The sequence below is a fragment of the Achroia grisella genome, unplaced genomic scaffold, assembly GCF_030625045.1.
Source record: "Achroia grisella isolate CSIRO2021 unplaced genomic scaffold, CSIRO_AGI_Agris_v1 utg3654, whole genome shotgun sequence".
Lineage (NCBI taxonomy): Eukaryota > Metazoa > Arthropoda > Insecta > Lepidoptera > Pyralidae > Achroia > Achroia grisella.
This window is the reverse complement of record NW_026712822.1, coordinates 355,014-380,515: the sequence shown is the minus strand read 5'-3', so window position 1 is coordinate 380,515 and position 25,502 is coordinate 355,014. Positions and strand designations below refer to the sequence as shown.

General features: G+C 36.4%; 3 protein-coding genes across 3 annotated transcripts; all 3 read left to right on the top strand.

Annotated features, from left to right (window-relative positions):
* The first annotated feature begins 7 nt into the window (after positions 1–7).
* LOC131844013 (translin-associated factor X-interacting protein 1-like) lies at positions 8–17,048 on the top strand. Its single transcript, XM_059192797.1, has 13 exons — positions 8–139; positions 411–545; positions 2,483–2,620; positions 4,845–5,026; positions 6,278–6,453; positions 7,648–7,774; positions 8,890–8,998; positions 9,832–10,001; positions 10,689–10,884; positions 12,696–12,848; positions 14,579–14,644; positions 15,856–15,967; positions 16,876–17,048. Exons 1-13 carry the CDS (start codon positions 8–10, stop codon positions 17,046–17,048), a joined length of 1,869 nt encoding a protein of 622 aa, XP_059048780.1.
* LOC131844018 (uncharacterized) lies at positions 852–2,153 on the top strand. Its single transcript, XM_059192802.1, has one exon. It carries the CDS (start codon positions 1,026–1,028, stop codon positions 2,040–2,042), a length of 1,017 nt encoding a protein of 338 aa, XP_059048785.1. The 5' UTR covers positions 852–1,025; the 3' UTR covers positions 2,043–2,153.
* Positions 17,049–17,603: 555 nt separating the features above from the next.
* On the top strand, positions 17,604–24,619 carry LOC131844016 (WD repeat-containing protein 89). Its single transcript, XM_059192800.1, has 7 exons — positions 17,604–17,877; positions 19,529–19,752; positions 20,020–20,195; positions 20,976–21,239; positions 22,410–22,501; positions 23,650–23,752; positions 24,468–24,619. Exons 1-7 carry the CDS (start codon positions 17,723–17,725, stop codon positions 24,609–24,611), a joined length of 1,158 nt encoding a protein of 385 aa, XP_059048783.1. The 5' UTR covers positions 17,604–17,722; the 3' UTR covers positions 24,612–24,619.
* Positions 24,620–25,502: the final 883 nt, after the last annotated feature.

Here is a 25,502-nt window from a genome sequence, read left to right as displayed (position 1 = left end):
TATTATCATGACCCAAAATAACTACCCCAAGTTTTTAAAAGACCTAATGATGACAGTTAGGAAAAAAGTTGAACAAGTGAAGAAAACTTCAAGTGAGGTCTTAGAAACACAACAGCTGTATTATGATGAAATATTAGAGGTAAGATATAATAATGATATTAACATTTTAGTCATTGTTTACTCAGGGATAATACAGTCATAAGTTTATTATTCAGTAGTTCGCTCAGTACAAATGCGGTCGTGTATTCTCTATTACAACAATTCACATATCAAAGTTTTTTTAAATTACTTAATTTCACATTAATATAATACTATTAGCTAGACATTATTATTTCTACTTAATTAAGTAAAATTTTATAATATGTGTGGTAATATAGGGGCTTTTTATAATTTCTATACCTGTTTTACAGATATACCGAGAGTCTTTAAAAGCATTGATTGAAAACACAGCGACATATTCCTCAATATTGAGTGAAATTAAGCAAGCTTATGACCACGCTATTGATATAAGAGATGAGCGGATTTCACAATTTATTACACAAGACGTAAGTATGTACAATTAGATTTGGCTGTGAATTAAAACATTCTAATAATATATTTAATTCGTTTCCATTCCTTCCCAGTTCATATTTATGAATTGCCTTATTACTCTACTCATTCGGGATCCATACTGATTTTTTTTTTCGGAGATATATTGTAGTTGGTTATAATTGATAGTGAATACTAGGCTTTATTACTTTCATAATATTTTTGTGACACAGCTGGATTTGACAATTGACAATTATAGTACGATGACATACAGTGACACTGACATTGACATTTAGACTTGCCTTAACAAACAATAACAAGACTTCAGCGGGAGTGACTGTCCACTCTTGATTTTTACTTTTTGTTTTTTAAACTTGTTGATTATTTTTAATGTTATTGTAATATTAATTTTATTTAATACTCACTTGCCTATATGGATGTGTGGTAGTGAAATTCTGTAACAAATTACTAACAAGAGGTATTAATAAATTGAGCAAATGGCAGCGTCGCCGTCTTCTCTTACGGATGCTAATCATTCGGTGCTAGTTCTCGACGGTGGTTTCTCCTCTCAACTGTCCTGCCACGTGGGCACCACCGCCGACGGCGACCCGCTGTGGAGTGCCCGCTTCTTGGAAACACATCCGGAGGAAGTGGTCAACACTCATTTGGATTTCCTGCGCGCCGGTGCCGACATCATCATGACCAATACTTACCAGGCATCCGTCGGCGGCTTCGTCAAGTACCTCGGTGTCACTCCCGAGGAAGGCTTTTCGCTTATACAACGAGCTGTAAAACTAGCGCAACGTGCCTGTGATACATATATGGAAGAATGCCAAGACAGCGTTATACAACGCCCTCTAATCGCAGGGTCGGTAGGTCCATACGGAGCTCACCTACACGACGGATCTGAGTACGACGGTAGCTACGCAGATAAAACGCCAACAGAAACACTGAGGGAATGGCATACACCTCGAATTGAGGCTTTAATTGAAGCTGGTGTTGATTTGCTCGCTTTTGAAACCATACCCTGTCAGAAAGAAGCAGAGATGCTCGTTGACATGTTAAACGACTACCCTCTAGTCAAAGCATGGCTCTCGTTTAGCTGTAGAGATGACAAAACACTAGCTCATGGCGAGAACTTCCAAGAGGTGGCAAAAAAATGCTGGGACGCAAGTCCTAACCGTTTAGTAGCCATCGGCGTTAACTGTTGCTCTCCGTTAATTGTCGCCGGGCTATTTAAAGGCTTCAATGATGATAGGAAACATGCCCCAATACCCCTCATAACATACCCCAACTCAGGGGAGAAGTATAACCCCCAATTGGGGTGGATAGACAGAGATAAATGTGTAGCACTGGATAGTTTTGTCCACGAGTGGTTAGATTTAGGTGTTAAATATGTAGGAGGCTGTTGCAGAACATACGGAGCTGATATCTCTTGCATCCGCACACAGGCTACGAGCTGGTGCGACCGTAAGAAGTTTGATGAGGCACAATCAAAGTCAGGTCCCATTTAGGAACTTGACAAAGTAATATGGTTTTAGTCATGTTATTGTAATTGTTTATTAACCAGCTAATTGGAAGTTTATTATAATTATATTAAGTTTTAATTGTTATTTTGAAAGTTGTGAGCCATACACAAATAATTACTATCTAACTTTTCTTTGGCTTTGTCAACATTGATTTTGTTACATTAATGTCATAGAATTTATATATGATATTTCATTAATATGCCAGACATATACTCAATTAAAAGTGGAATTCTCAAAATTTTATCATTGTTATATTGTTATAGAATATTCTAGAATGACATGTCCTGAACTCTTCCTAGAATTAGATGGTGCTCTCAGTTATTGTTATTTACCAGAACTCTTAAACATTTACTTAAAGTTTGAATGGTGCAAAAATTATTAAGCTTTAACCATAGAGGATAAGACTGCTTGTTTATGAATTTCAGAAAGTATTTGGATTGTCAGCTAGAAAAAAGCAGAGAGACGACAAAATAAAAAGTTTGTTGCAACAGAATGAGGACCTTAGAGAGAGAAATTTAAAATTGACATTTGAATTATCAAAAGTAAAGAAAGATATGGGCAAGGTGTGTATTGTTATTATTTATATAATCTTTATTGCACTATAAAACTATAATAATAATTATAATTGGAGCCATTGTTGTGAAGACTGGTTGAAAAGTCTCAGAAAGTGATCTCAATCAACACAGTTGCAACACCAAGAGAGAGTGGAAATAATTATATTAATATATATATATGTATGCATAACAATGTTCATAGCAATCTGTTAATACAAAATTGTAAATATATGTAAATTACACAATATAAATAAATAAATAAATTATATTCCTATAAATTTGAACCACAGATATCTAAAAATTCTGTGTACATAGCTTACAATAATAATATATAATCTGTATATTATATGAGAGTAAATTAAATACACTTATTCTTATTAAAAGAACCATGAGGCTTTGTTAAGATAAGTTATTACACAGCTGTGCTGCATGAAATTAAAATGTATATGCCATAGATAAATTATACAAATTATGTAATATAGTATCTACAATCTAATAAATGTACAGCTATTGCTCTGAGCCTGTATCTGATACCAATTGGCAGAATTAAAAAAAAAATATAGCAGTATTTTTGCTAACTGGGTAGACAGACAAATAGTGACATATATTTATATGTTTATTGACTTTATCTTGAGCTTCACTGTTATCAGGATATAATTATATTATTGTGCTGTACAGACGTTGTTTTATTTGTTTTGCCAATTGTATGCCGCGCCTAATGGTGTTTTGTTAATATGCCCTTGAAACTAATTCTATTAGATATTTGGATCTAAACAACTGTTAAACATAAACTACTAGCTGATTTACGTGACTTCATCTATACATATAAATAAAATTGGAGTGTCTGTTTGTAATATAATAATATTGAAATAACCGTTTTTTACCAATTGCAGATAAATAAAAATACGGTACATCCACCAAAATAACATTTTTTACAATTTTTGTCTGTCTGTTTGTTTGTTCCGGCTAATCTATGAAATGGCTAGACCCATTATCTGGCTGGCTCTATAATGGCTGGACTCGTTATCCCTCCAGTAATATTACATTGCTATTTGTAGTTCTATATTCTAATTTAAATTTGATAACAATAGGTACAATTAAAAAGTAGGCATATTATTAAGTTCTACTTATTTTAGGACTAGATAGCGAACTGTGAATTTTGAATTTGTCTTAAATATGATTATTTTTGTATTCATTAATTCTTCGTAATTACAAGCTTCTTGTTTGTGGATGTTCGTAAGTATTGTATTTTTGTTTATGGTTTTGTTAGTGTTGGTGTTATGGGTTACTCAACAACTATACGCACAAGTTTTTTTTAAGTTTTTTTTCCGACTACACTAAAGCACTTGCCCACAGCTTCACCGGACGATAGGGGGCGAGTGCAGATGGCACTCCAAACCCGCGGAATGACTTATGGAGCGGCTGAAGGCCTGACGGATACGACTTTAGTCTGAGGGACCGCTAGGGGTTCGAATTTGGACGGGGGATCGCGTACGCATACTAGAGATGTGTCAACTCGAGTTACTAACTCCGTATTGATTTATATCTATTACAATAGTTACCTTTACACTTGTTCTTTCCCCCTCCGATCGATCCCCCGTCCAATTCAAACGGGGATCGAAATTACGACGGCCTGAGTATGACGGTTCGAACCCCTAGCGGTCCCTCAGACTAAAGTTTATTTATATATTTACATTTATTACATTTATTACATCACACATCTCAACACAATAAAAACGATGCCGACAGCTGCATATAAATTATTATATAAGATAAACGTAAATAAAAACAATTCATTAAATTAGAGATGAAATCATTATATACAAAGAAAAAAAAAAAAATAATAAAAAAACCAATAATAATAATAAAGTAAAAAATGCATTTCCTATCCACCACTGCGGAGCATCGCCACCGCGTCACTGTGTACTGTCTGTCTGTCTGTGTGTAAAGTCGTATCCGTCAGGCCTTCAGCCGATCCATAAGTCATTCCGCGGGTTTGGAGTGCCATCTGCACTCGCCCCCTATCGTCCGGTGAAGCTGTGGCCAAGTGCTTTAGAGTAGTCGGAAAAAACCTTGTTCTTTCCCGCGTGACTCAGCGCGGGAAAGACAGTGCGCGCAATCGTGGGCGTTTGCATTATACTATTTTGATGATCACTCTTTCGCCTGTGACAGCACGTTGTTTCATGTTATTACTCTTAAATTAATTTTCTTGTCGTCTTTGTACAACGGTTAGTTGAAAGACGACAAATTCTCAGAGTATCTCACGTTAATGCGCGAGAGAGATGCACGATACACGCTGTATTTCGAGAACCTGGGGCTACAGATGAAGCTGAAGGAATTGGATGGAAGTTCGTACCCTGTGGATGATGCGTATGGCGACCCAGTGGTACTGAGAATTGCTCTAGATCGTTGCAGGTACAGCAGTTACAAATTTTTAGAATAGAAAATCATTTATTCAAATAAACTTACATTGAAGCACTTTTGAATAGTTAATTACATTTTTTTTAATCTACCGCTTATTCGGAAAGCTGTCTCATCAGAAGAAGCACGAGCAAGAAACTTGCGTGTTGCTCTTTTAAATAATTTTATTATTACTTTACATTTTTAATTTTAAGTGTGTGAATACAGATCACCAATTAGCACTAATTCAATTAAATACTCAAATAGAAAAAATATTGTATATATAACCAACTGGTTAAACAATTAATAAGAGGAAATCAGTCATAGTGATTAGAGCAGACCACTCCCTACAAGCAGCACCCGTTCACGAGTATGACGGATGAGCCAGCCATCACTGCGCTCGACCATATTTTAGGGAGCCCAATGAGCCGGCCCACCACGCCGCCACAAGTTTGGACATTCTAGTGAGCATTACTTAATGTAAATATGATTTAGCATCTGTTAGATCATATTTACTGAGCAAAACCTATTACTCACTAAACGATTATTTTAATGACGAGCGTGCATGGCAATAGTCGTTCATGCACGGGATTTTCATTTAATGTTAGACATAGACACCTAAATAAATATACATTGGAAATAAACTGGTTTTTAAAAAATAACATAAAATATTCAATTGAGTTTCTTGGCAGTTCTTAATGGAATCTATGTACTGAACTACGGACGGTAGTGAAAAAATAAAATTATAATGTAAAAAAAATTATAAGCGGCTAATATGTCCTACATGAATAAATGATATTTTAATTTGAATGGTTATGGCCGCCACCCAGCCCCGGATCTTCGTTTTTTTCGAGGCAGGGGAAAAATTAATAAATGGCGCCCCTCTAAAATTCCCCGTTTCCGGCCAACATTTTTAGAATATACATATTAACATACAATTAATAATTGTTGTTAATTGTTGTGGCATTTTCAAATACATTGAACACAAACAATTTAGTTGACGTCTCAGTGCTCAAGTTGTCGGAGACTCGTTAATGATGAGTTCTATTTTCTTGCCAAGTTCGAATTCGTCGCCCCAGAACTTGCCGCCGGGGCACGGGTCCCCAGTTGCCCTCCCTCCCCCTCCGGGGCTGTCGCCGTTCATAAGCACTCGCGTCGCAAGGGGAATTGCGGTTAAGATGCCGGCCTTTTAAGGTTAGAGCAAGAGAAAAAGTATTTCATTTTGTCAATTCCAACCAAATTTAAAAAGCATCGAAATATTTTTAGAGAACAATTGTCAACAACGCAAATAGATTTAAAGAAGAGGACGGAAGAGTATGCAGACACTGTGCCCAGAAGAGAGTACGATATATTAACTGCTAAACACTACGACTCCACTAAACAGGTAGACGCTCTGAGCGTGGAATTGCAATCCCTTCAAGATACGCATAAGCGGGTACTCAGTAAGTAAAAGACTTCTAGAATTTTGCCTCTCCAAGCCCCTTCTTCATGGGCACTCTAGAACAATAAACATAGTGCCACTAGCCCCAACTGATCAGAGCTTGTGTGATAGCCACAATTTGTTTAGTACACATAACTTACAGCATACAACGGGTAGAAATATTTTAATACATTTTTTAGTACATGCAGAAAACATTACATATTGGTTTTCTGCATATACTTTTACCCAAGCAATTATACTTATGAATACAAATGTTTGCACCGTGCGAGGAATTGAATCCCTGACCATAGGATGTAACACCGCGGCTATCGTTTAATATATAATACATACATACACATCTGATGAATTGTTCAACATAATGCTTACGGCCACCTTTTACCATCGCACCGCTCGCCATCGACAGGGAATTCATTCCCACACGCTGGAACCTAAGTGGTCTCGAACAGTGCGGTTTCAGAGGAGCTTCCTCCCGCGTACACTTAGGTTGTGGAATGAACTTCCTGCCGAGGTTTTCTCACGAGACTACAGCATGGGGTTCTTCAAGAAGGGTATACAGTGGACCCGCGGTAATCCGGCCCCTGTCTAATCCGGCCCCCCTTGTAATCCGACATTGTCTATCATTTGTTATTGAATATTACTTTGACAATATACTTCAGAGTGCATATACATACATACATATATAACATAGAACTTATCACTGGATCTGTAATTTGTCGGATTACAAGATACTCTTTTGTAAAAAATTCCAGACTATAAGCAGAGGACCCTTAAGCAGCACTCTATAATCCGACAAATACGATGGTCCGACACTGCCCTGCAAAACGTTTGTCGGATAACCGGGGGTCCACTGTAAATGTATATAATATAAAGAATCATCATTGGATCTATAATTTGTCGGATTACAAGGTACTCTTTTGTAAAAAAATTCGGACTATAAGGGGTCTTAGGCAGTACTCTATAATTCGACAAATTCGATAGTCCGACACTGCCCTGCAAAATGATTGTCGGACTACCGGGGGTCTACTGTATTAAGGTTTCTTATGGGTCGGCAACGCGCACGTGACACACCTGGTGTTTCAGGCGTCCATAGACTACGGTAACCATTTACCATCAGATGGGCCGTATGCCTGTTTGCCACCATAGTGGTATAAAAAAACAGTCTTTATCCAACAATGCTTTGTCTTTATGCTTTTAGCTCTAAAGAAAGGTATAGAAGAGGAGCTTATTGAGACCAGAGAACGTTGTAGAGAACTGGAGCGCGCCGGCACACCACGTCCTCAGTGGGAACTGTGTGCAGATTTCATCGGCGGAGGCAGAGATAGGTATACAATTCAAATCGAAGTATCATTATTCATGTACATTAGAATTCCCAAGCCCAAATTTAAAAAACCAGAATAGAAAATTCAAAAATTCAGGACCATCCAGTTTAAAACAGAATACATTATAATAAAATAATAATAATCTTAAGACAATTCACACAGCGCCATCTAGACCCAAGTTAAGTTAGCTGAAACATGTGTTATGGGTACTAGATAACTGATACAAATACATAGATTTTTTTTTCGTAAATACATACATATTATACATAGAAAACACCCAGACCGATACAAACAATCATCATACTCATGAATACAAATGTTTGAGCCGTGCGAGGAAAAGAACCCGCGACCATCGGACGTAAAGCGGTGTGCTAGACAGCTATACCACCGAGGTCGTCAAAATTCAAGTAATTAATGTCAACAGGTTTTTAATAAAAATTATTTGATAAAATTATACTGTTGAAAATCAGTAATTAAGAGGCACGTATATTTTAAAAACTTGCCAGGACGCTGAAAAGTAACTATTCAGGACTTCCTAGAACACTTCAAAAACTAGGACGTGTCCTGGGAAAACAGGACGGTTGGCAACTCTAATGTAGGTCTATTACGGACTCTAATGATATGTCAAATCTACCGTCAGTTCTGAATGATTTCGAGATAAGAAGAACTGACAAGACACTCAGCTCGTATTCTTTTCAAACGAGTTTGTACATATTTATAAAAATATATATTCGTTTTTAAATTCAAATTAGGGAGATTGTAGTGACCAATAGCATAAGCTACTGCAATCAGGGGCAGATTGTATATTTGTGGGGCCCTGGGCTTAATCTACTTAAGGGCCTACCTAATTATATTACTCAACTAAAAAAATACACCGACCAAAAACAAGCGACCAGAAATTCCCCGTTGCTTTCTATAGACGCGCACTTGTATGGGTTGATTGATCTCAGGGTTGCCAACCTTATGATAGGTTTTTTAACATTCTAGATATTTTTATATATTCTAAATATCGTTTCAGTGGGGACTCTTCTTGGGGGGTTCTTTGTAGGCCTGGGCTGCAGCACAAAAAGCCCTTAGGTAGATCCTCCCCTGACTGCAATTCTTCTTTTGTTCTATAGATGGTGGCAGTTGGCCAGTGGATTGTCTTCAAGGGATATGCTGAGAGTCCTGTTGAAAGAACTTGGACCGGCAGCGGAGAGTGAGCAGTTGGAGCACTTCGATGGATTTGTAAGTTTATCGTCTTCATTTACCTTGGGTGTCCAGGGTAGGATGTCACTCAGTGTGGCCAACTTCCAAGAACGTATTGCGTTCTTTTAGGTTGGTCACATTCATAGACGATTGAATTACGACGATCACCTAGCCTGGTACCATTTAGTATCGAGTCGATTAATATTTCTATTATATTCTGTTTTGATTTACTATCGATTATGTTACTCAACACTGATTTTTTTTCTATCTAGACATCTATACATATAAATAAACTTGGAGTGTGTTGTTGTGTGTAATATTGAAATAACCGTTTTTTACTACATGCATATGAATGTACAGACGGTACATACACTAAATTAACATTGTTTTAAAAAATTTTGTCTGTCTTTCTATCTGTCTGTTTGTTCCGGCTAATCTCTGAAATATCTGGACCGATTTTGACGGGACTTTTATTAACAGGTAGCTAATGTAATAAGGAGTAATTTAGGCTACTTTTATTTTAGAAAAATAATGTTAAATTCCACGCGGACGAAGTCGCGGTTGCAACTAGTTTATAATAATAATAACCCGGGACAATTCACACATCCCCTGTAGTCCCAATCTAAGCAAAACAGCGTTATGAGTACTATATAGGCAACTTATATAAAATATAGATACATTTTTTATTTTAAATGTACATAGAAAACACACAGACCGATACAACCAATCATAATCACGAGTACAAATGTTTTTACCGTGCGAGGAATCGAACCCGCGACCATTGGTATTAAGGCAACATGCTAAACTGCTAGACCACCGGGGCCGTAATAAAAACTAATGTATAAAGCATCACTGTAAGTTATCACATTCAGGGTACAGACCCGGTGATCCCCCCGTACTTGCGGCACGAAGGTAAAGTGAGGAACCTGCGCTTGTCTCGGCGGGAAGTGAGCGTCATCATCAACGACATCTGGCTGGGGAAGCTGGAGCACGGCCAGGACATGTCCATGCAGGATTACGTCACCAATTATTTCGAGGACAGGCTGGTATCATGGCTATAAATTAATTAAACTTCTGTGTCACTATCACCACAGATAACATAATATTACATACTATCACTATCATCATCATCATCATCATCCACTACATAGTATAAAACAAAGTCGCTCTCGCTGTCTGTCCCTATGTATGCATAAATCTTTAAAACTACGCAACGGATTTTAAAGCGGTTTTTTTTTTATAGATAAAGTGACTCAACATGCCTTCATGTTGAGTCACTTTATCTATATGTAGGTTTTTAGGTACTTTATAATAGTAGGTATGAAGATATTTTATTTATATATATAACTGGCTATCCGACCCGGCTTCCCACGGGTGTACATGTATAATTTATATACATAAACCTTTCTCTTGAATCACTCTATCTATTAAAAAAAACCGCTTCAAAATCCGTTACGTAGTTTTAAAGATTTAAGCATACATAGGGACGGACAGACAGTGACCGCGACTTTGTTTTATACTATGTAATGATACACACCCGTGCGAAGCCGGGCCGAGTAGCCAGTTATATATATAAAAAAAATCTATTCAAAAGAGCAACACGTAAGTTTCTTGCTCATTCTTCTTATGATGAATATGCTTTCCGAATGAGTGGTACATTAAAAAAATTGACTATTCAAAAGTGCTTGTGTTGAGTTTTTTTGAATGAAGATTCTTTCTATTTCTATAGGTATCAACAACCATCCGTTCGTGCAGAATGGGCGTACAATTTGTGCGCAGGCGCTGAACAAATGTTAGATGAGCCGCAGGTGAAGTTGTTCTGGGGCGTACTGCACGGTCACCTCAGTGAGCGCATCTACTGGGGACATCGAGCGCAGTGGCAGAGTCTCAAGGAGTTGCTGTATAAACACAGCAAGGATGGAGAGGTAAGTAGGTACCTTAAACACTTTATTTTATACTAGCTTTTGCCCGCGGCTTCGCTCGCGTTAATTTATCCCCTTAGAGGTGGAATTTATAAAAATCCTTTCTTAGGGGATGCCTACGTCATAGTAGCTTTATGCATGCAAAGTCTCAGCCCGATCGGTTTAAAATTGACAAAGTTTCATACAAACTTTCATCTCCTGTTTTATCCCCTTGGGAAATCCTTTCGTAGCGGATGCCAACGTCATAACATTTATGCCAAATTTCCTGCATGCCAAATTTCAGCCCGATCCGTCCAGTTTTTTGGGCTGTGCGTTGATAGATCACTATGTCAGTCACCTTTGAGTTCACACCCCGGCTTCGCACGGGTGTACATGTATTATACATATAAACCTTCCTCTTGAATCACTCTATCTATTAAAAAAAACCGCTTCATAATCCTTTTCGTAGTTTTAAAGTCACTGATGACATACCTGTGCCATCTATTTGTCACTAAGCTTAGCTTCGTAATCCGTTCTCCGATTTAAAAGATCTGATGTGATGGAAATTACGATAATTTAATAATATCTCTAGACAAATCACAGTACCATCTAGTCCCAAGCTAAGCAGAGTTTGTGTTATGGCTAGGCAACTGATAGATATAGTTTTTTTGTAAATACATACCTTTATAATATACATAGAAAACATCCAGATAAACAATCATATTGTTGAATATAAAAGTTGGTGCTGTACGTGAAATTGAAGGCGTGACCAAGCGGGTTGTTAAACCACTAGATCACCGAGGCCGTCGAGAATGGCGAACAGTTACGACCCTCATGTTCCTAGTACTGTATATGTATACGCGATATATATATTAGTTTGTTTTGCTATTTCTAAAGTTCGAACTAATATAGACAGACGTAACAATACACATTTCATAATAATTCCCATTCAGACCCTTGGTCCGTGGGGTCCTAGCGCTATAAGACTTTTCAAAGAAATAACGAAAAGGTTAATCGACATCACAGAAGACCGAAGAGCTGACAGCTACCTTGGACAAAGAATTAGTTTAGCTATTCAAAGAGGGAACGCTGCCAGTATCTTCGGAACGTTGCCTAAAGGGACCCCTTTTAATAATATATTTTAGTCATCATATTATATTATTTTAAGCTTTTTAATTTTAGGTTCTTAGTTGTACAATTAGGTTATGTAAATACTAGTAATAAATTTAAGATTATCTTAAATTAATATTAAATTGCACCGCCTTATTATCTCTGATTACCGCGACGGTTGGCTGGTAGAGAATGCCATTATGCATGCTCATTTTGTCATCCTCCACTGGTTTCTTGGTTTTTTTTTTAATACTATGATGGTGGCAAACAAGCATACGGCCGATCTGATGGTAAATGGTTACCGAAACAACACACAAGTTTCTTGCTCATTCTTCTTGTGATGAATCTGCATTCCGAATGAGTGGTAGAATCAAAATATGACTATTCAAAAGTGCTTGTAATGAGTTTATTTGAATAAAGATTATTTCTATTTCAAAGAAACACCAGGGGTGTCACGTGTTGCCAACTCTTAAGAAACCTTAATATACCCCTATTGAAAACCCCCATATTGTAGTCTCGTGAGAAAACCTCGGCAGGAAGTTCATACAATCTAAGTGTACGCGGGAGGAAGCTCATCTGAAACCGCACTGTCCGAGACCAGTTAGGTTCCAACGTGTGGGGATAAATTCCCTGGTGTTGTTCCCCATGACACCAGCGTAATATTAGGGCAGGTGGGTATACCATATATTCATCATTCAATTCAAAAATTATCTGTTTTCTGAAAGACAATTACTCTGGAAGAGTTTGAGAAAATAGCAAAAGTAACTTTCCCACTGAAGAGCGAGGTGGACATCAAAAACCTGATGGACGTGGTGAGGAAGCAGCTCAAACTCAAGATCACCAGCAACGAGATCAACTTGGACAAGCTGTTTCAGGAGGTACGTGATAACAACTTCCATATAATACGGTTCAAATTAGGCCAAATTTAAAATGTATGTGTCAAAGTATTGGCAATTTGTATTCACACAAAATTCCGAACTGGACAACATTTATTTAAAGGAATAACACGCAAGTTTTTTTTTCAACTCATTCTTTAATCATTTCATTTCTAATGGGTAATACCCATGGGAACGCAGACAAATCACGAGAGGTAGAAGTTGAAACATCATCATCTGCTTCTTCCTTATCCCATTTATTTGTGGTCGTCGTAATATGTTTTTCGCTTCCATTCATCCCTGTTCGCAGTCATCGCGTTATTTACTTCCTTTCTTACCATATCATCTTTCACACAGTCCATCCATCTCTTTTTTGGCTTTCCTCTGCCCTTATAACCATCCACATTCATAGAAGTAGTAGAAGTTGAAACAATGGTCACGGAATACGGAAATATAGTATGTTCTAGTTAAATTCATATTATTTGATTTTATTTTTATTTTATTTGATATTATTTTATGTTCATTTTAAGTTATAAAACAGTATCATTTTTTTAACTCTAAATAAATTAAAATCATCTGTCAAATCATATTTACTGAGCAAGGCCTGTACTCACTAAACGATTACTTGAATGACGAGCGTGCATGGCAATAGTTGTTCATGCACGGGATTTTCATTTAATGTTAGACATAGACACTTATATAGCCCAAGAGCCCACGACGGCCAGACATACGTCATTTTAGTAAACGTGAAAGTTCTTGTATGTGTGTCCCCAACACAGGTAAGAACGATCCCCACACATGAAACCTGGATCGTGTCTGGCAATGAGCAGCGCCTGTTATAATACTGTTACGAGCAATATATGAAAAAATTGAGTTTCATAAATTAATGAACTTGATATGAAATTATATACACCGTAGTTACCCAATATACGGTTTCAATGAGTCTGGTAGGATGAAGAACCAAGAAAAATGTCTGGCAATTTAAGAAACTCAGTTTAATAGTTCTCTCAATAATATATATAAAGTTCAGCTTTATTAAAATGGCGTAAGTTTATTTATAAAATAGTATAGTTTATGGGGGTCCGGCGGGGTGTTGGAACCACACTAAATGTCTGGCAATAAGCAGCGCAAGTTATAATAATACTACGAACAATATATAAAAATATGGAGCTTCTTAAAATCACGAATTTGATATGAAATTATTTACACCTTTGTTACCGATTACCTGCCAAAGGAGCCACGATCCAGGTTTCATGTTTGGGGATCGTTCTTACCTGTGTTGGGGACACACATACAAGAACTTTCACGTTTACTAATATGACGTATGTCTGGACGTCGTGGGCTCTTGCTCTACTATAAATACACATTGTAAGTAAACTGGCTTTTAAAAAAAAGTAATTCAATTGAGTTCTTAGTCAGTTCTTCTCAATTGAATCTGTATACTGAACTGGACGGTAGGGAAAATATTATAATTTTAAAAAATTGACATTATATAATGTCTAACATGAATAAATGATTTTTTAATTTGATTTGGGGCATTATATAATGTTGGATGACATGGGGGTGGGGGAATCGGTCGTAATTTACTTTTTTACACGAATAAATGATTTTTTAAAATGTTTACGAATGGGGGGAGGGGGTTTTAAACAAGGGGGATTTAAATAAATCTGCTTATTCTTGAACAGCCCCTTTTTTAAATTTAAAAACATTCTAGATATTTACCGCCATTTCAGAACGAGGAGGGTTTCGATCGAGTTGAGTTTGCTCGAGAGTTATATCGCCAACGCCAATTGGCACAGGTAGGTTTCGTTATAATATTTTTTTTTTATAATGGAATGGTGCAACTACCTGCACTAACGGTATACGCTGGCAGGGCACCAGTGGAGGATGATCAGATGAGCATGAGGTGCGGTCAATTACCACCTGGAAGTCATCGTGATAAATTGTGAGTTTACCACAATAGTTTCTAGAAGGAACCACGTGTAGGTCAACCTGACACGGTACATTGCTAGCAGTGGGTTTATTATTTCAATTGTTAATACACATTTATGGTCTCAGACAGGACTTAATCGTAAATATTAATTAATCGAATATTTTAGTACAATAACGTAATCATTTTAAAACATGTAATAATATATCGTTCATAGACTTTCTTAACAATATACTTATAATAATACCATTACATAATTAATTAATGTAATTTATATATATTTATATATATAATTGTTGCATGCCCGATAGGGTGTAACTGTTGATACATGTACTATATAATAATAATAATAATAATAATCTCAGGACAATTCACACAGCGCCATGTAGTCCCAAGTTAAGCTAGCTAAAGCTTGTGTTATGAGTACTAGATAACTGATACAAGTACACATTTTTTTTTGTAAATACATACATATTATACATAGAAAACACCCAGACCGATACAAACAATCATACTCATGAATACCAATGTTTGTGCCGTGCGAGGAATCGAACCCGCGACCATCGGACGTAAAGCGGTGTGCTAGACCGTTAAAGCACCGAGGTCGTCAAGGTATAACAATATATATTGGGGAAGGGGATTGTTAGTAATGGGAACTAGTAACCCCCATTGCTAGCAACGTACCATGTTAGGTCGACCTCCACGCGGTTCCTCCTGGAAACCATCGTTATAAATTCCTAGTGAATTTGTCACGACGGGCTAACTGACCTGACCTCATATTCATCTTATCATCCTCCACTGGTGATCCGCCAGCGTAAACCGTTAGCGCAGGGAGAACAACATTTCATTATCATACACAAAAAAAAAATTGTTATACCACCTACAAAAAAATATACCCACACAGTTAGCAATAAAGATATATTCTGAGCACCATTTCATTATCATCCACAAAAAAAAAACTACATATATTGTTATACCACCTACAAAAAAATGTACCCACACAGTTAGCAATAAAGATATATTCTATTCTATTCTGTTCTGTTCTGTTCTATTCTATTCAATCTGATGGCACTCCCTCAGGACAAATACATACGCGAGGTGGTGAACGAGTTGGGCGGGAAACATGGCGCCAACAAGATCGTCACAGTGGAAAACGTGAAACGAGCATTTGCTATCATCGACCCCGCCATTGGTAAAACATTTAAAACTTTATTGAATACTAGCTGTACATGCGACTTCGTCCGCGTGGAGTTTACTTTATTTTTCAAAAATGAAATTAGCCTAAGTTACTCCTTATTACATCAGCTACTTGCCAAAAAAAGTTTCGACGAAAGAGACGAAACTAATGTCTGTCTAACAGAGAGGCAGACAGACAAAAATTGTAAAAAATGTTTTTTTGGTGTATGTACCGTATTTATATGCATGTAGTAAATACGGTTATTTCAATATTACAAACAGACACTGCAATTTTATTTATATGTATAGACTAGCTGACACGCGCAACTCCGTTTGCGTTTCATTTCTCCACCTTTTGCAATACTTTTCATTACAGCTCAACTCCTATTGGTCGTAGCGTAATTATATATCTTAGAGCCTTCCTCGACAAATGGACTATCCAACACAAAAAGAATGTTTCAATTCGAACCAGTAGTTTCTGATACTACAAACAACTGATCAAACAAACTTTCAGTACTGGAACTTCGACTGTTTTTTGAGATAAAAATCCGTCCATTTGCTGTAATCTACCGTTGAAGATATGAAAGTATTCCTGCAGCTGTTTTTACTTGAAACCACATTTTCGCAAACAGACATTTTCACCTCGTTACATCTTTTAAACGTGACTTTGGAAAAAAAAATGAAAAAAAATCAAAGAGACGTAACATGAAAAATATGTGCGAAAAAAAAGTTAAATACAATCCCTTACGAATGTGCACGCTGATTTTCCCGCGCTAGGTTTAGCGCCATTTTGTTTTTTGTCATTCGATTGTCAACGAATTACATTAACTGTTTCAGGAAGGCTGTGTATCAGTTTTAGGTTTTAGTATAAAATCAATTAGATTTAATGCCGTAATTCAGACTTTTTATAACGTATTGTTTAAGATCACATCCGTATGGAGCGGTACATCCGCTGGGCATTCTCCGACCAGACTTCGGAGCTGAGGAGCATCTGCCCGCTGCCGCTGCGCACGGTGGCCACCCGCCTCGCTGCTGGTGACATCGAGCGCGTCGGAGCACGATATCGACGCACTAATAGGCGGACCATTTATAAATAAACTATATACAAACCGATATCTTTTTATATTATTAAAGTAGTAATTGTAGGTAACAAAGAAGTGCAGGGACTGTATAAAGTCGTATGCGTAGAAACCTCCATCTTACTGCAACTTGTTTACTGCAAGATGCGTTCTCTCGAGTTTACTACGGTTTCCAGGAGGAATCACCCGCCTTGAGTATCCAAATACATAGGTTATAGACAACGGTACTGTGCCAATACGGCTGTAAAAAAAAACAAATAGGCATGGCTATGCCTATTTATGTTTGTTTTTTCTTTTTAATGGCTTGGCACGTTGGTTTCGTTGGTATTTACCAAATAGAAAATAAATTTCGTATTCTTTAATTTTCCTTCGCTTTTTTTATTCTATTTATCCTTCAATAAATAAGGCAAAGGGAACTGCACAGACATATTTTCGTACATTTAATTGACAGTTGAATATAAATGTCATAATTAAGTCAATTGAAATGTCAATCTTCGCTCATTCCAATGAATAAACAATTAAACACGTGTTTGTGTTGTTTATTTCTTATCACTTGTCGTCTATAATTATTCTTAAAAATTAAAAACTCGATATATTTGCTAAATATTTTATTTCTAGAGCAGAACAGTCTTCTTGATTTATGTTTTACTTGTGATATTTATTATAAATAATATTAATTCTAATAATTATTAATGACAATGGCTGATATAATAGATAATGAAGAAATTGACAAGGATACTGTAGAATCGAAGGATTTAGAACAGATTTTTAATAAAAAATATAGCTTAATGTGTGAGACCGCTGTATCTCTCAAGAAGTCGTATCTGAATAAATTATCTGGTGTCAAGTAAGTACTTTATTATGATAAAATAATGCTCTTAATTACATATATTATTATTGTGTGGCACTGTGTATAGAGCGCTGGGGTCGGTGCAGCCAACTAAACTAAACAAAACTATATAAGAAAGCAACGAACAACAGAAGGAATAATAACAAAAATATAGCAACCGAATATTCATATAAAAATATAAATATTTAAAAATTAGGAATTGTCATACCAGCCAGCGGCTTGAATGTAAGGAGTCTGTACAATTATTATAATATATTAATTTACTTATATACCATTATCTGAAATGAAAACCAGACATCTTCATGTAGGATCTATCTGTATCTTTAAAGTCAGTGTGAGTAACAGCATTTCATTGATTTCTCATTTTGTTGTATATTTTTCATCCTCTGAACCCAAACAGTGATCTTAAAAACTGAGTAAACTAAAACTCCAGTCTTTATGATAACTGAATGAAGTTGCAGTGGCGGGCCCGAATAAATACTTTTTTTTCCTATCTACAATCAGTCTGAGAACTATGAGCAGATTTGATTGGATGTGGGAACCAAGAATGGAGTGTCCACGCCAGCCAGTCCAGTCCACCCTAGGTGACTAAATGATCTTAAACACTGAGTACAATAGTAATCTAACCCCAAGAACTTGATTGTTGATTTATTTGATGTTTAAGTAACTGAATGAAATTGCAGTGGCAGGCACAAATAATACTATTTTTTTATTTTGAATTCTATTATTAATTGGCAATATGTTTTTTTCATACAATAGTCCAATCTGGTGACAAAAAATTAGTAATTGTAAGAATAGAGGTGTAGTTTGCTTCTTTCCCTTAAGAACCCCTTACCTAGCATCCTATGGATGAATAGAATCTGTGATATTGCTTTCTGTATCACCACAGGTACAAGTTTCTAATAATTTTTGCCATATCACATTTTTTTAATAGATGATATTGGGATGATGTGGGTGCATCATCCCAATATCATCTATTAAAAAAATGCATGCATGCATGTTAATGTTTTATGCTGGCATCCTCCACTGGTTCCCCACCAGTGGAGGATGATAAGATGAACATGAGGTCAGGTCAGTTACCCCTTTGTGACATAATATAAATTCCCGATGAATTTATCACGACGGTTTCCAGGGGGGACCGCGTGGAGGTCGACCTAACATGGTACATTGCTAGCAATGAGATCATCAGTCCACATTACTAACAATCCTATTCCCCCAGCCATATCGTATTAAGCTCACCTTTTGTTCACTTTTATTGTGCATTAAAAAATTATCTTTTTCTCTTGTTTCAGAGGATCATTCTCTATAGTTACCTTTTGCCAAACTTTGAAAGCATTCTTCTTTTCTTTTAATATCTTTTGCACTTCTTCAGTCCACCACCATGTCTCCTTATCTATTATGCCCTTTCCCTTACTTTCTCCAAAGACCTCTACATATGAATGTGGATGGTTATAAAGGTAGAGGAAGACCGAAAAAAGATAGATGGACTGTGTGAAAGATGATATGGTGAGAAAGGGAGTAAATAACAGGATGACTGCGAACAGAGATGAATAGAGGAGAAAAACATATTACAACGACCACAAATAAATGGGATAAGGAAGAAGCAGATGATATTGTGCAGTAAAAAAAATATTATTCTCAACTTCAGATCTCTACAATTTGCTGTTGGTTTATCAGATAATAGTATTGAAGTGTATCAGTTGAATAACACATCATTACTGAAGGTTTGTCGGCTCAGCGGGCACCAGAAGACTCTTACGGAGGTGGTGTTTAGCCCTAAGGAGGACCACATATTATATTCAGCAGGTCAAGACGGACTACTGAAGATGTGGGACACGAGGACTAGTGGCAGCTGTGTACAGGAGTATAAAGGTTATTTTTTTTAATGAATTTGTAACATATTTTATGGAAAGTGTTAATAATCACATACAAAATATAATTATGTATGTAATTAAGTTTCTAGCTAGTTCTTTTCAATTGAAGTAGTTATCCAAAAAGAGCAGTAGGTGTACAGATAAAAAAAAATTACGTTTGTTTAGATGACATAAAATATAATTTGAGATCTGTGTGATTAAAAAAAATGTGATGACTATTCTAAAGTGCTTCAATGTAAGTTTATTTGAATAAATGATTTTTTAGATGAAGATGAGGAGTTCACAAAGCCATATGACTGTATGGATGTGTCCTGTAACGGACGAGTGATGTGTGCCGGCAGTCAGGTCGTGCAGGACGATGCCTATCTTGTATTCTGGGACCAGAGGAACACCAGTCCACTCGGAGGTTACTGGAACTCCCACACAGATGATATATCTCAGGTATATTTAGTGAAGAAGTGGTAAGGGCTCCAGCAAGGTGGACCGACGATCCGGTCAAGATCGCTGGAAGGCATTGGATACGAGCAGCGCAGGACCGATCGTCGTGGAGATCCATGGGGGTGGCCTTTGTTCAGCAGTGGACGTCTTCCGGGCTGAGATGATGATATTTAGTGAAATAATAATAATAGTAATACCTCTAGAATACTCTAATATTTCAGTTGCACCGTGTGGTGTGGGTGGTTAGCCACACAGCGCAATCTAGTTCCAAGCTGACCAGAGCTTGTGTTATGGTACCCATAAACACTGATAAACATAAACAGCTGATATAGACACCGTATTTTCTTTGTACATAATATACATAGAAAAAGCTCAGATTAATACAAAAAATCATACTCATGAATTCAAGTGTTTGTACTAGCGAGGAATTGAATTTGCGACCATCAGAAATTAAGGTGTGTGATCACTGAAGTTGTAGAATAATTTGTTAATAAACCAATGGACAGGACATCAGACAGTGAAACTTACTATCTATTCTTAAACTTAAACCTTTGTTACCTGTACTTCATAAATAAAGACTTTGAATTTTAAATCAAATTCAAAAATCATTTATACGTGCTGGACATTTATAGCCACTTATGAATGTAAAATTTTTTATATTATTTTTTTCCCTACCATACAGTTCAGTATCAGGTTCAAATGAGAAGAACTGGCAAGAAACTCAATTAAATTTCTTACTAATTATTATTTAAAAAAAATATATAAATAAAAACTAATTTACAGGTCAAATTCCACAAAGAAAAAACTGAAATATTGGCGACAGGATCACTGGATGGTCTCACAAATGTATTCAATATTATGGAACAAAATGAAGACGATGCACTGTTATATTCACTGAATATTGAGAATTCAGTTGAAAAGATATCGTGGCTGGACGCGACGCAGGTGGCGTGTGTGACGCAGTCAAATGACCTGCAGGTGTGGGACACGGATACTGGGGACCTGATTAGAAGTTATAGTAGAGACAAAATTGCTAAGAGCATCAAGGTATGTATCATAATCAGGGATGATACGGAGCTCCGCAACCGAAAGCGAAACTATCGGATTCTAACCGAAACTATCCGAAACTTTTATTTTGGATTCGGTTACGGTTATGAATATTTTTTTATATCGGATATATAAAAAAATATTCATAACCGTAAATCCGAAATAAAAGTTTCGGATAAGAGACCAATATCAGATACGAGCGGAGCCTAATTGACACACGTTATGTAACCATTTTATTAGCTATTTGTATTTTACTTTTGAAATTCCTAATATAATTCATATCCGTAACCGAAATGATCCGAAACTGACGGATGATCCGAAATAATTTCATATCCGCATCCGTATCCGGTATAATAATCATTCCTATATCCGAAACCTATCCGTATCCGATATTTCATATCCATAACATCCCTGATCATATTACAGAGTAAAAATATAGAAAATTTTAAAACTAATATCTCTCAACCACTCAGCCATAAATCTCGGAGACTAAGAATGCTAGCTTTATGAAATAAATTGTTTTAAAATTTGAAAAAAAAGGACTTTCGATGATTGATCTACAAAATTACTGCTTTTGATATAAGAAAGATAAGAAAGAAAGAAAGAAAAGAAAATTGTTCATTTGGTACACTGAAAATATTTTTTAAATTTTAATTTACATTTTTATATTAATAATTACAGTACCAAATAGGTCTCCGCTCACAGCATATGTCGTGACGGGGTGCCACGACGCTGGTTTTCAGCGGATGCCTTCATATATAATAAAATAATAATATAATACACATACATACATAAATCTAGGCGGATAACACAGAGTAAACATTTACGACATACTCATCATCATCATCTGCTTCTTCCTTATCCCATTTATTTGGGGTCGGCGTAATATGTTTTTCGCTTCCATTCATCCCTGTTCGCAGTCATCTCGTTATTTACTTCCTTTCTTACCATATCATCTTTCACACAGTCCATCCATCTCTTTTTCGGCCTTCCTCTGTCCTTATAACCATCCACATTCATTTGTAACATCTTTCTTAAAATAATATCCTCGTTCCTACGCATTACGACATACTACCATATATAAATAAACATCAAACGTAACTACACACTGAAACTAATTATGTATTATGGACTAGAATTATCCATATAATATTTTTTTTTATTTCACAGCGAAGTAAAGGAGACGACTCCTACTTGGTGGATACGTTTATGTCAGCAGACAACACGCCAGTTCTGTTGGCGGGCTCCTGTGCAGGCAACGGGTAAGTCCACACACATATCCTATTGGCAGGGCCCTCTATAGCTGAACTATTAGAGGCCTTGGGTCCTTATGACTATTGTAATAAAGCTGTATTTAGTTAGAATAGACAGTCATTTTTGAACATGTCTTTAGAGATCTATACAGGTGTTGCCGATGGCAACCTTTTTGATAGTTTTTATGTTTTTTATATATATTTGAATTTTATATTTTGACGTTCTGTTTTTATATACCGTTTGTTTTCTTATGCCATATTGTCTTTATATTTTTGCTAGCGAGCTGATTACAAACATTTTACCTCAATACAAATGTTTGTCTCATTTTTAACCAGCCTTAATACAGTCCATCCTTCCGTAACAACAGGGATGCCCTACCTTCAGATTAAGGCAAAAATAATTTTAAAAAGTAATTATGTGATGAGTGGTTCAAGTTCATGTACATTTATAAAATATTAAGAAAAACGAACAAATTGACCATAGTCTGTAAGCATTTGTTAGGACTGATTTTCAGTAGACTCATTATCGGTTATCGTTTGGTAATGGAGTAGGGACTAGACTAGACAAGGGTGCCCGAGATAGATTAGGGGCCCCAATCCGACGCGGGGCCCTGGGCACGTGCCAGGGGAGGAGGGGCCTACCTATTGGTTGAGCTTTGTACTCTTTTCCACAATAACATTCTTACAGACAGATAGAGTTAGATATCTAGATAGATATATTCACTACTTATGTACAAGCACATAGCATAATTGAGGTACGGAAAAAATGTACAAAAAAAAGAAATAAAGTGCCCTTAGGTATCATAAAATTGAATACACTACGACTGGTTTAATCCTATTGTGTATTTAATAATAAATTACTAAATAAATTACTGCTAGTTGGTGATTTGTATTAGCAGGTTTCGAATTGGAAATGTAAAGTTATAATGATTATTTATAACAGCAACACTCAAGTGTCTCCCTCGTTCTTCTTGTTTTAAGACAGCTTTTCGAATGAGTGATAGAAACAATAACATTTTGAACCTCCACTTTTTAGGAAGTCGATTAATAAATATATCAATTACTATACTACAGATAACACCAATATTACAGATTATCTGTAACTGACTTACCCAGAATTCTTGATGTTTATAAAACTTTATTTATAATTATTTCAGTAATGTATTACGATCGGTGGGAATAACGGAGAAGAAGCTGCAGCCGAACACCAACTTCGAGGAGAACAAGCAGATCGTGCGGTGCTGCTGGTACGAGAAAGACGTAAGTTTCCAACTGTATTCACCAGTGCTAAACATATTGGGAGACGGGGTGCAGGGGAATAAATAAACGTTGATGTCTTACTTTTAGATAGTCTATTAAAATAGTTGCTAGCTCATCAAAGAAATAAATACAAATATGTAAAATAATAATAATAATAATAATCTCAGGACAATTCACACAGCGCCATCTAGACTCAAGTTAAGCTAGCTAAAGCTTGTCTTATGGGTACCAGATAACTGATACAAGTATATAGATTTTTTTTTTCGTAAATACACACATGTTATACATAGAAAACACCCAGACCGTTACAAACAATCATACTCATGAATACAAATGTTTGTGCCGTGCGAGGAATCGAACCCGCAACCATCGGACGTAAAGCTGTGTGCTAGACCGCTAGACCACTGAGGTCGTCAAATAAACGACATAAGCACTATGAGGTGGCTTTACTTTGCTTATTTTGGATGACATTGGGGGTAGGGTGGTCTAGATGATGATTACGTCATTGGTAGTAATTTACTTTTTTACACAAATGGCAACACTCACATTGACTATGTAAAAAAACAATACATTAATTGAAAAATGTTTACGTAAGCATTAGGGGTAACAGCTTTGCTTACAAGGGTGATGGGGGGTAAATAATTGTAATAAATCTGCTTACGTAATGCTTGACCGACGCCAAATATGTAATAATAAATTGCTTCTCATTTGTCAGAGTGACATCCTAGTGACTACTGGAGAGTCCGGTGTGATAAGTGTATGGCATGGAGCAACCGCCGCGGCAGTGAACGGCGGAGCTTCCAGCAAATTGACCAGCTCCCTCAAAAAACTACATGCAAACAGACATAAACCTTATTAATATACAATTGAGTGTTAATTAATTAAATGAGTTTTATTTACGTTAACCTAAATGTCGTTTGGCTATAGTTAGTAATTCGTTTTATGGCAATTGCGTAAGGTTTTACAATAAAATACCAGAGTCTGTTATAAATCTGCCAGAAAAAAGATTTAAATGTCAAATAAAACAGTTCCTTTGTAAAAAAGATTACTATAAAATTGAAGAATTCGTTAACGATAATAATGTTTTTATAGAAAAACTTTAAATCCATAGCACTGACAATATTATCTAATTACACTAATAATGAGTGCGTAGCGATTTCTATGTTGATTATCGCATACCTCTTACTTGTTATACTGTAATTATTTATATAAAAAAAATCTATTAAAAAGAGCAACACACAAGTTTCTTACTCATTCTTCTTGTGATGAATCTGCATTCCGAATGAGTGGTAGAATCAAAATATGACTATTCAAAAGTGCTAGTAATGAGTTTATTTGAATAAAGATTATTTCTATTTCTATTTCTGTTATACATCTTACTATATAAGTAAAAAGCACTAATTTTTGTTTTTGTATGTGATAATGAAATTCGGCACCCGCCTGCGCTAACGGTTTACGCTGGCGGGACACCAGTGGAGGGTGATAATATGAGCATGAGGTCAGGTCAGTTAGCCCATCGTGACAATTTCACCTGTAATTTATCACGATGGTTTCCAGGGGGAACCGCGTGGAGGTCAACCTGACAGTACATTGATAGCAATGAGGTCAAGAGTCCACATTACTCAGAAGCACTAATGAATGATGACGACTTAGGCTTTGAAGCCGGCTACCGCAAGGGAAACCCCAAGTAGCGCCGGTGACTTGTGACACGGGTGTAGGTTTAAAAGGCCCTTTTAGAATGCATTAACTC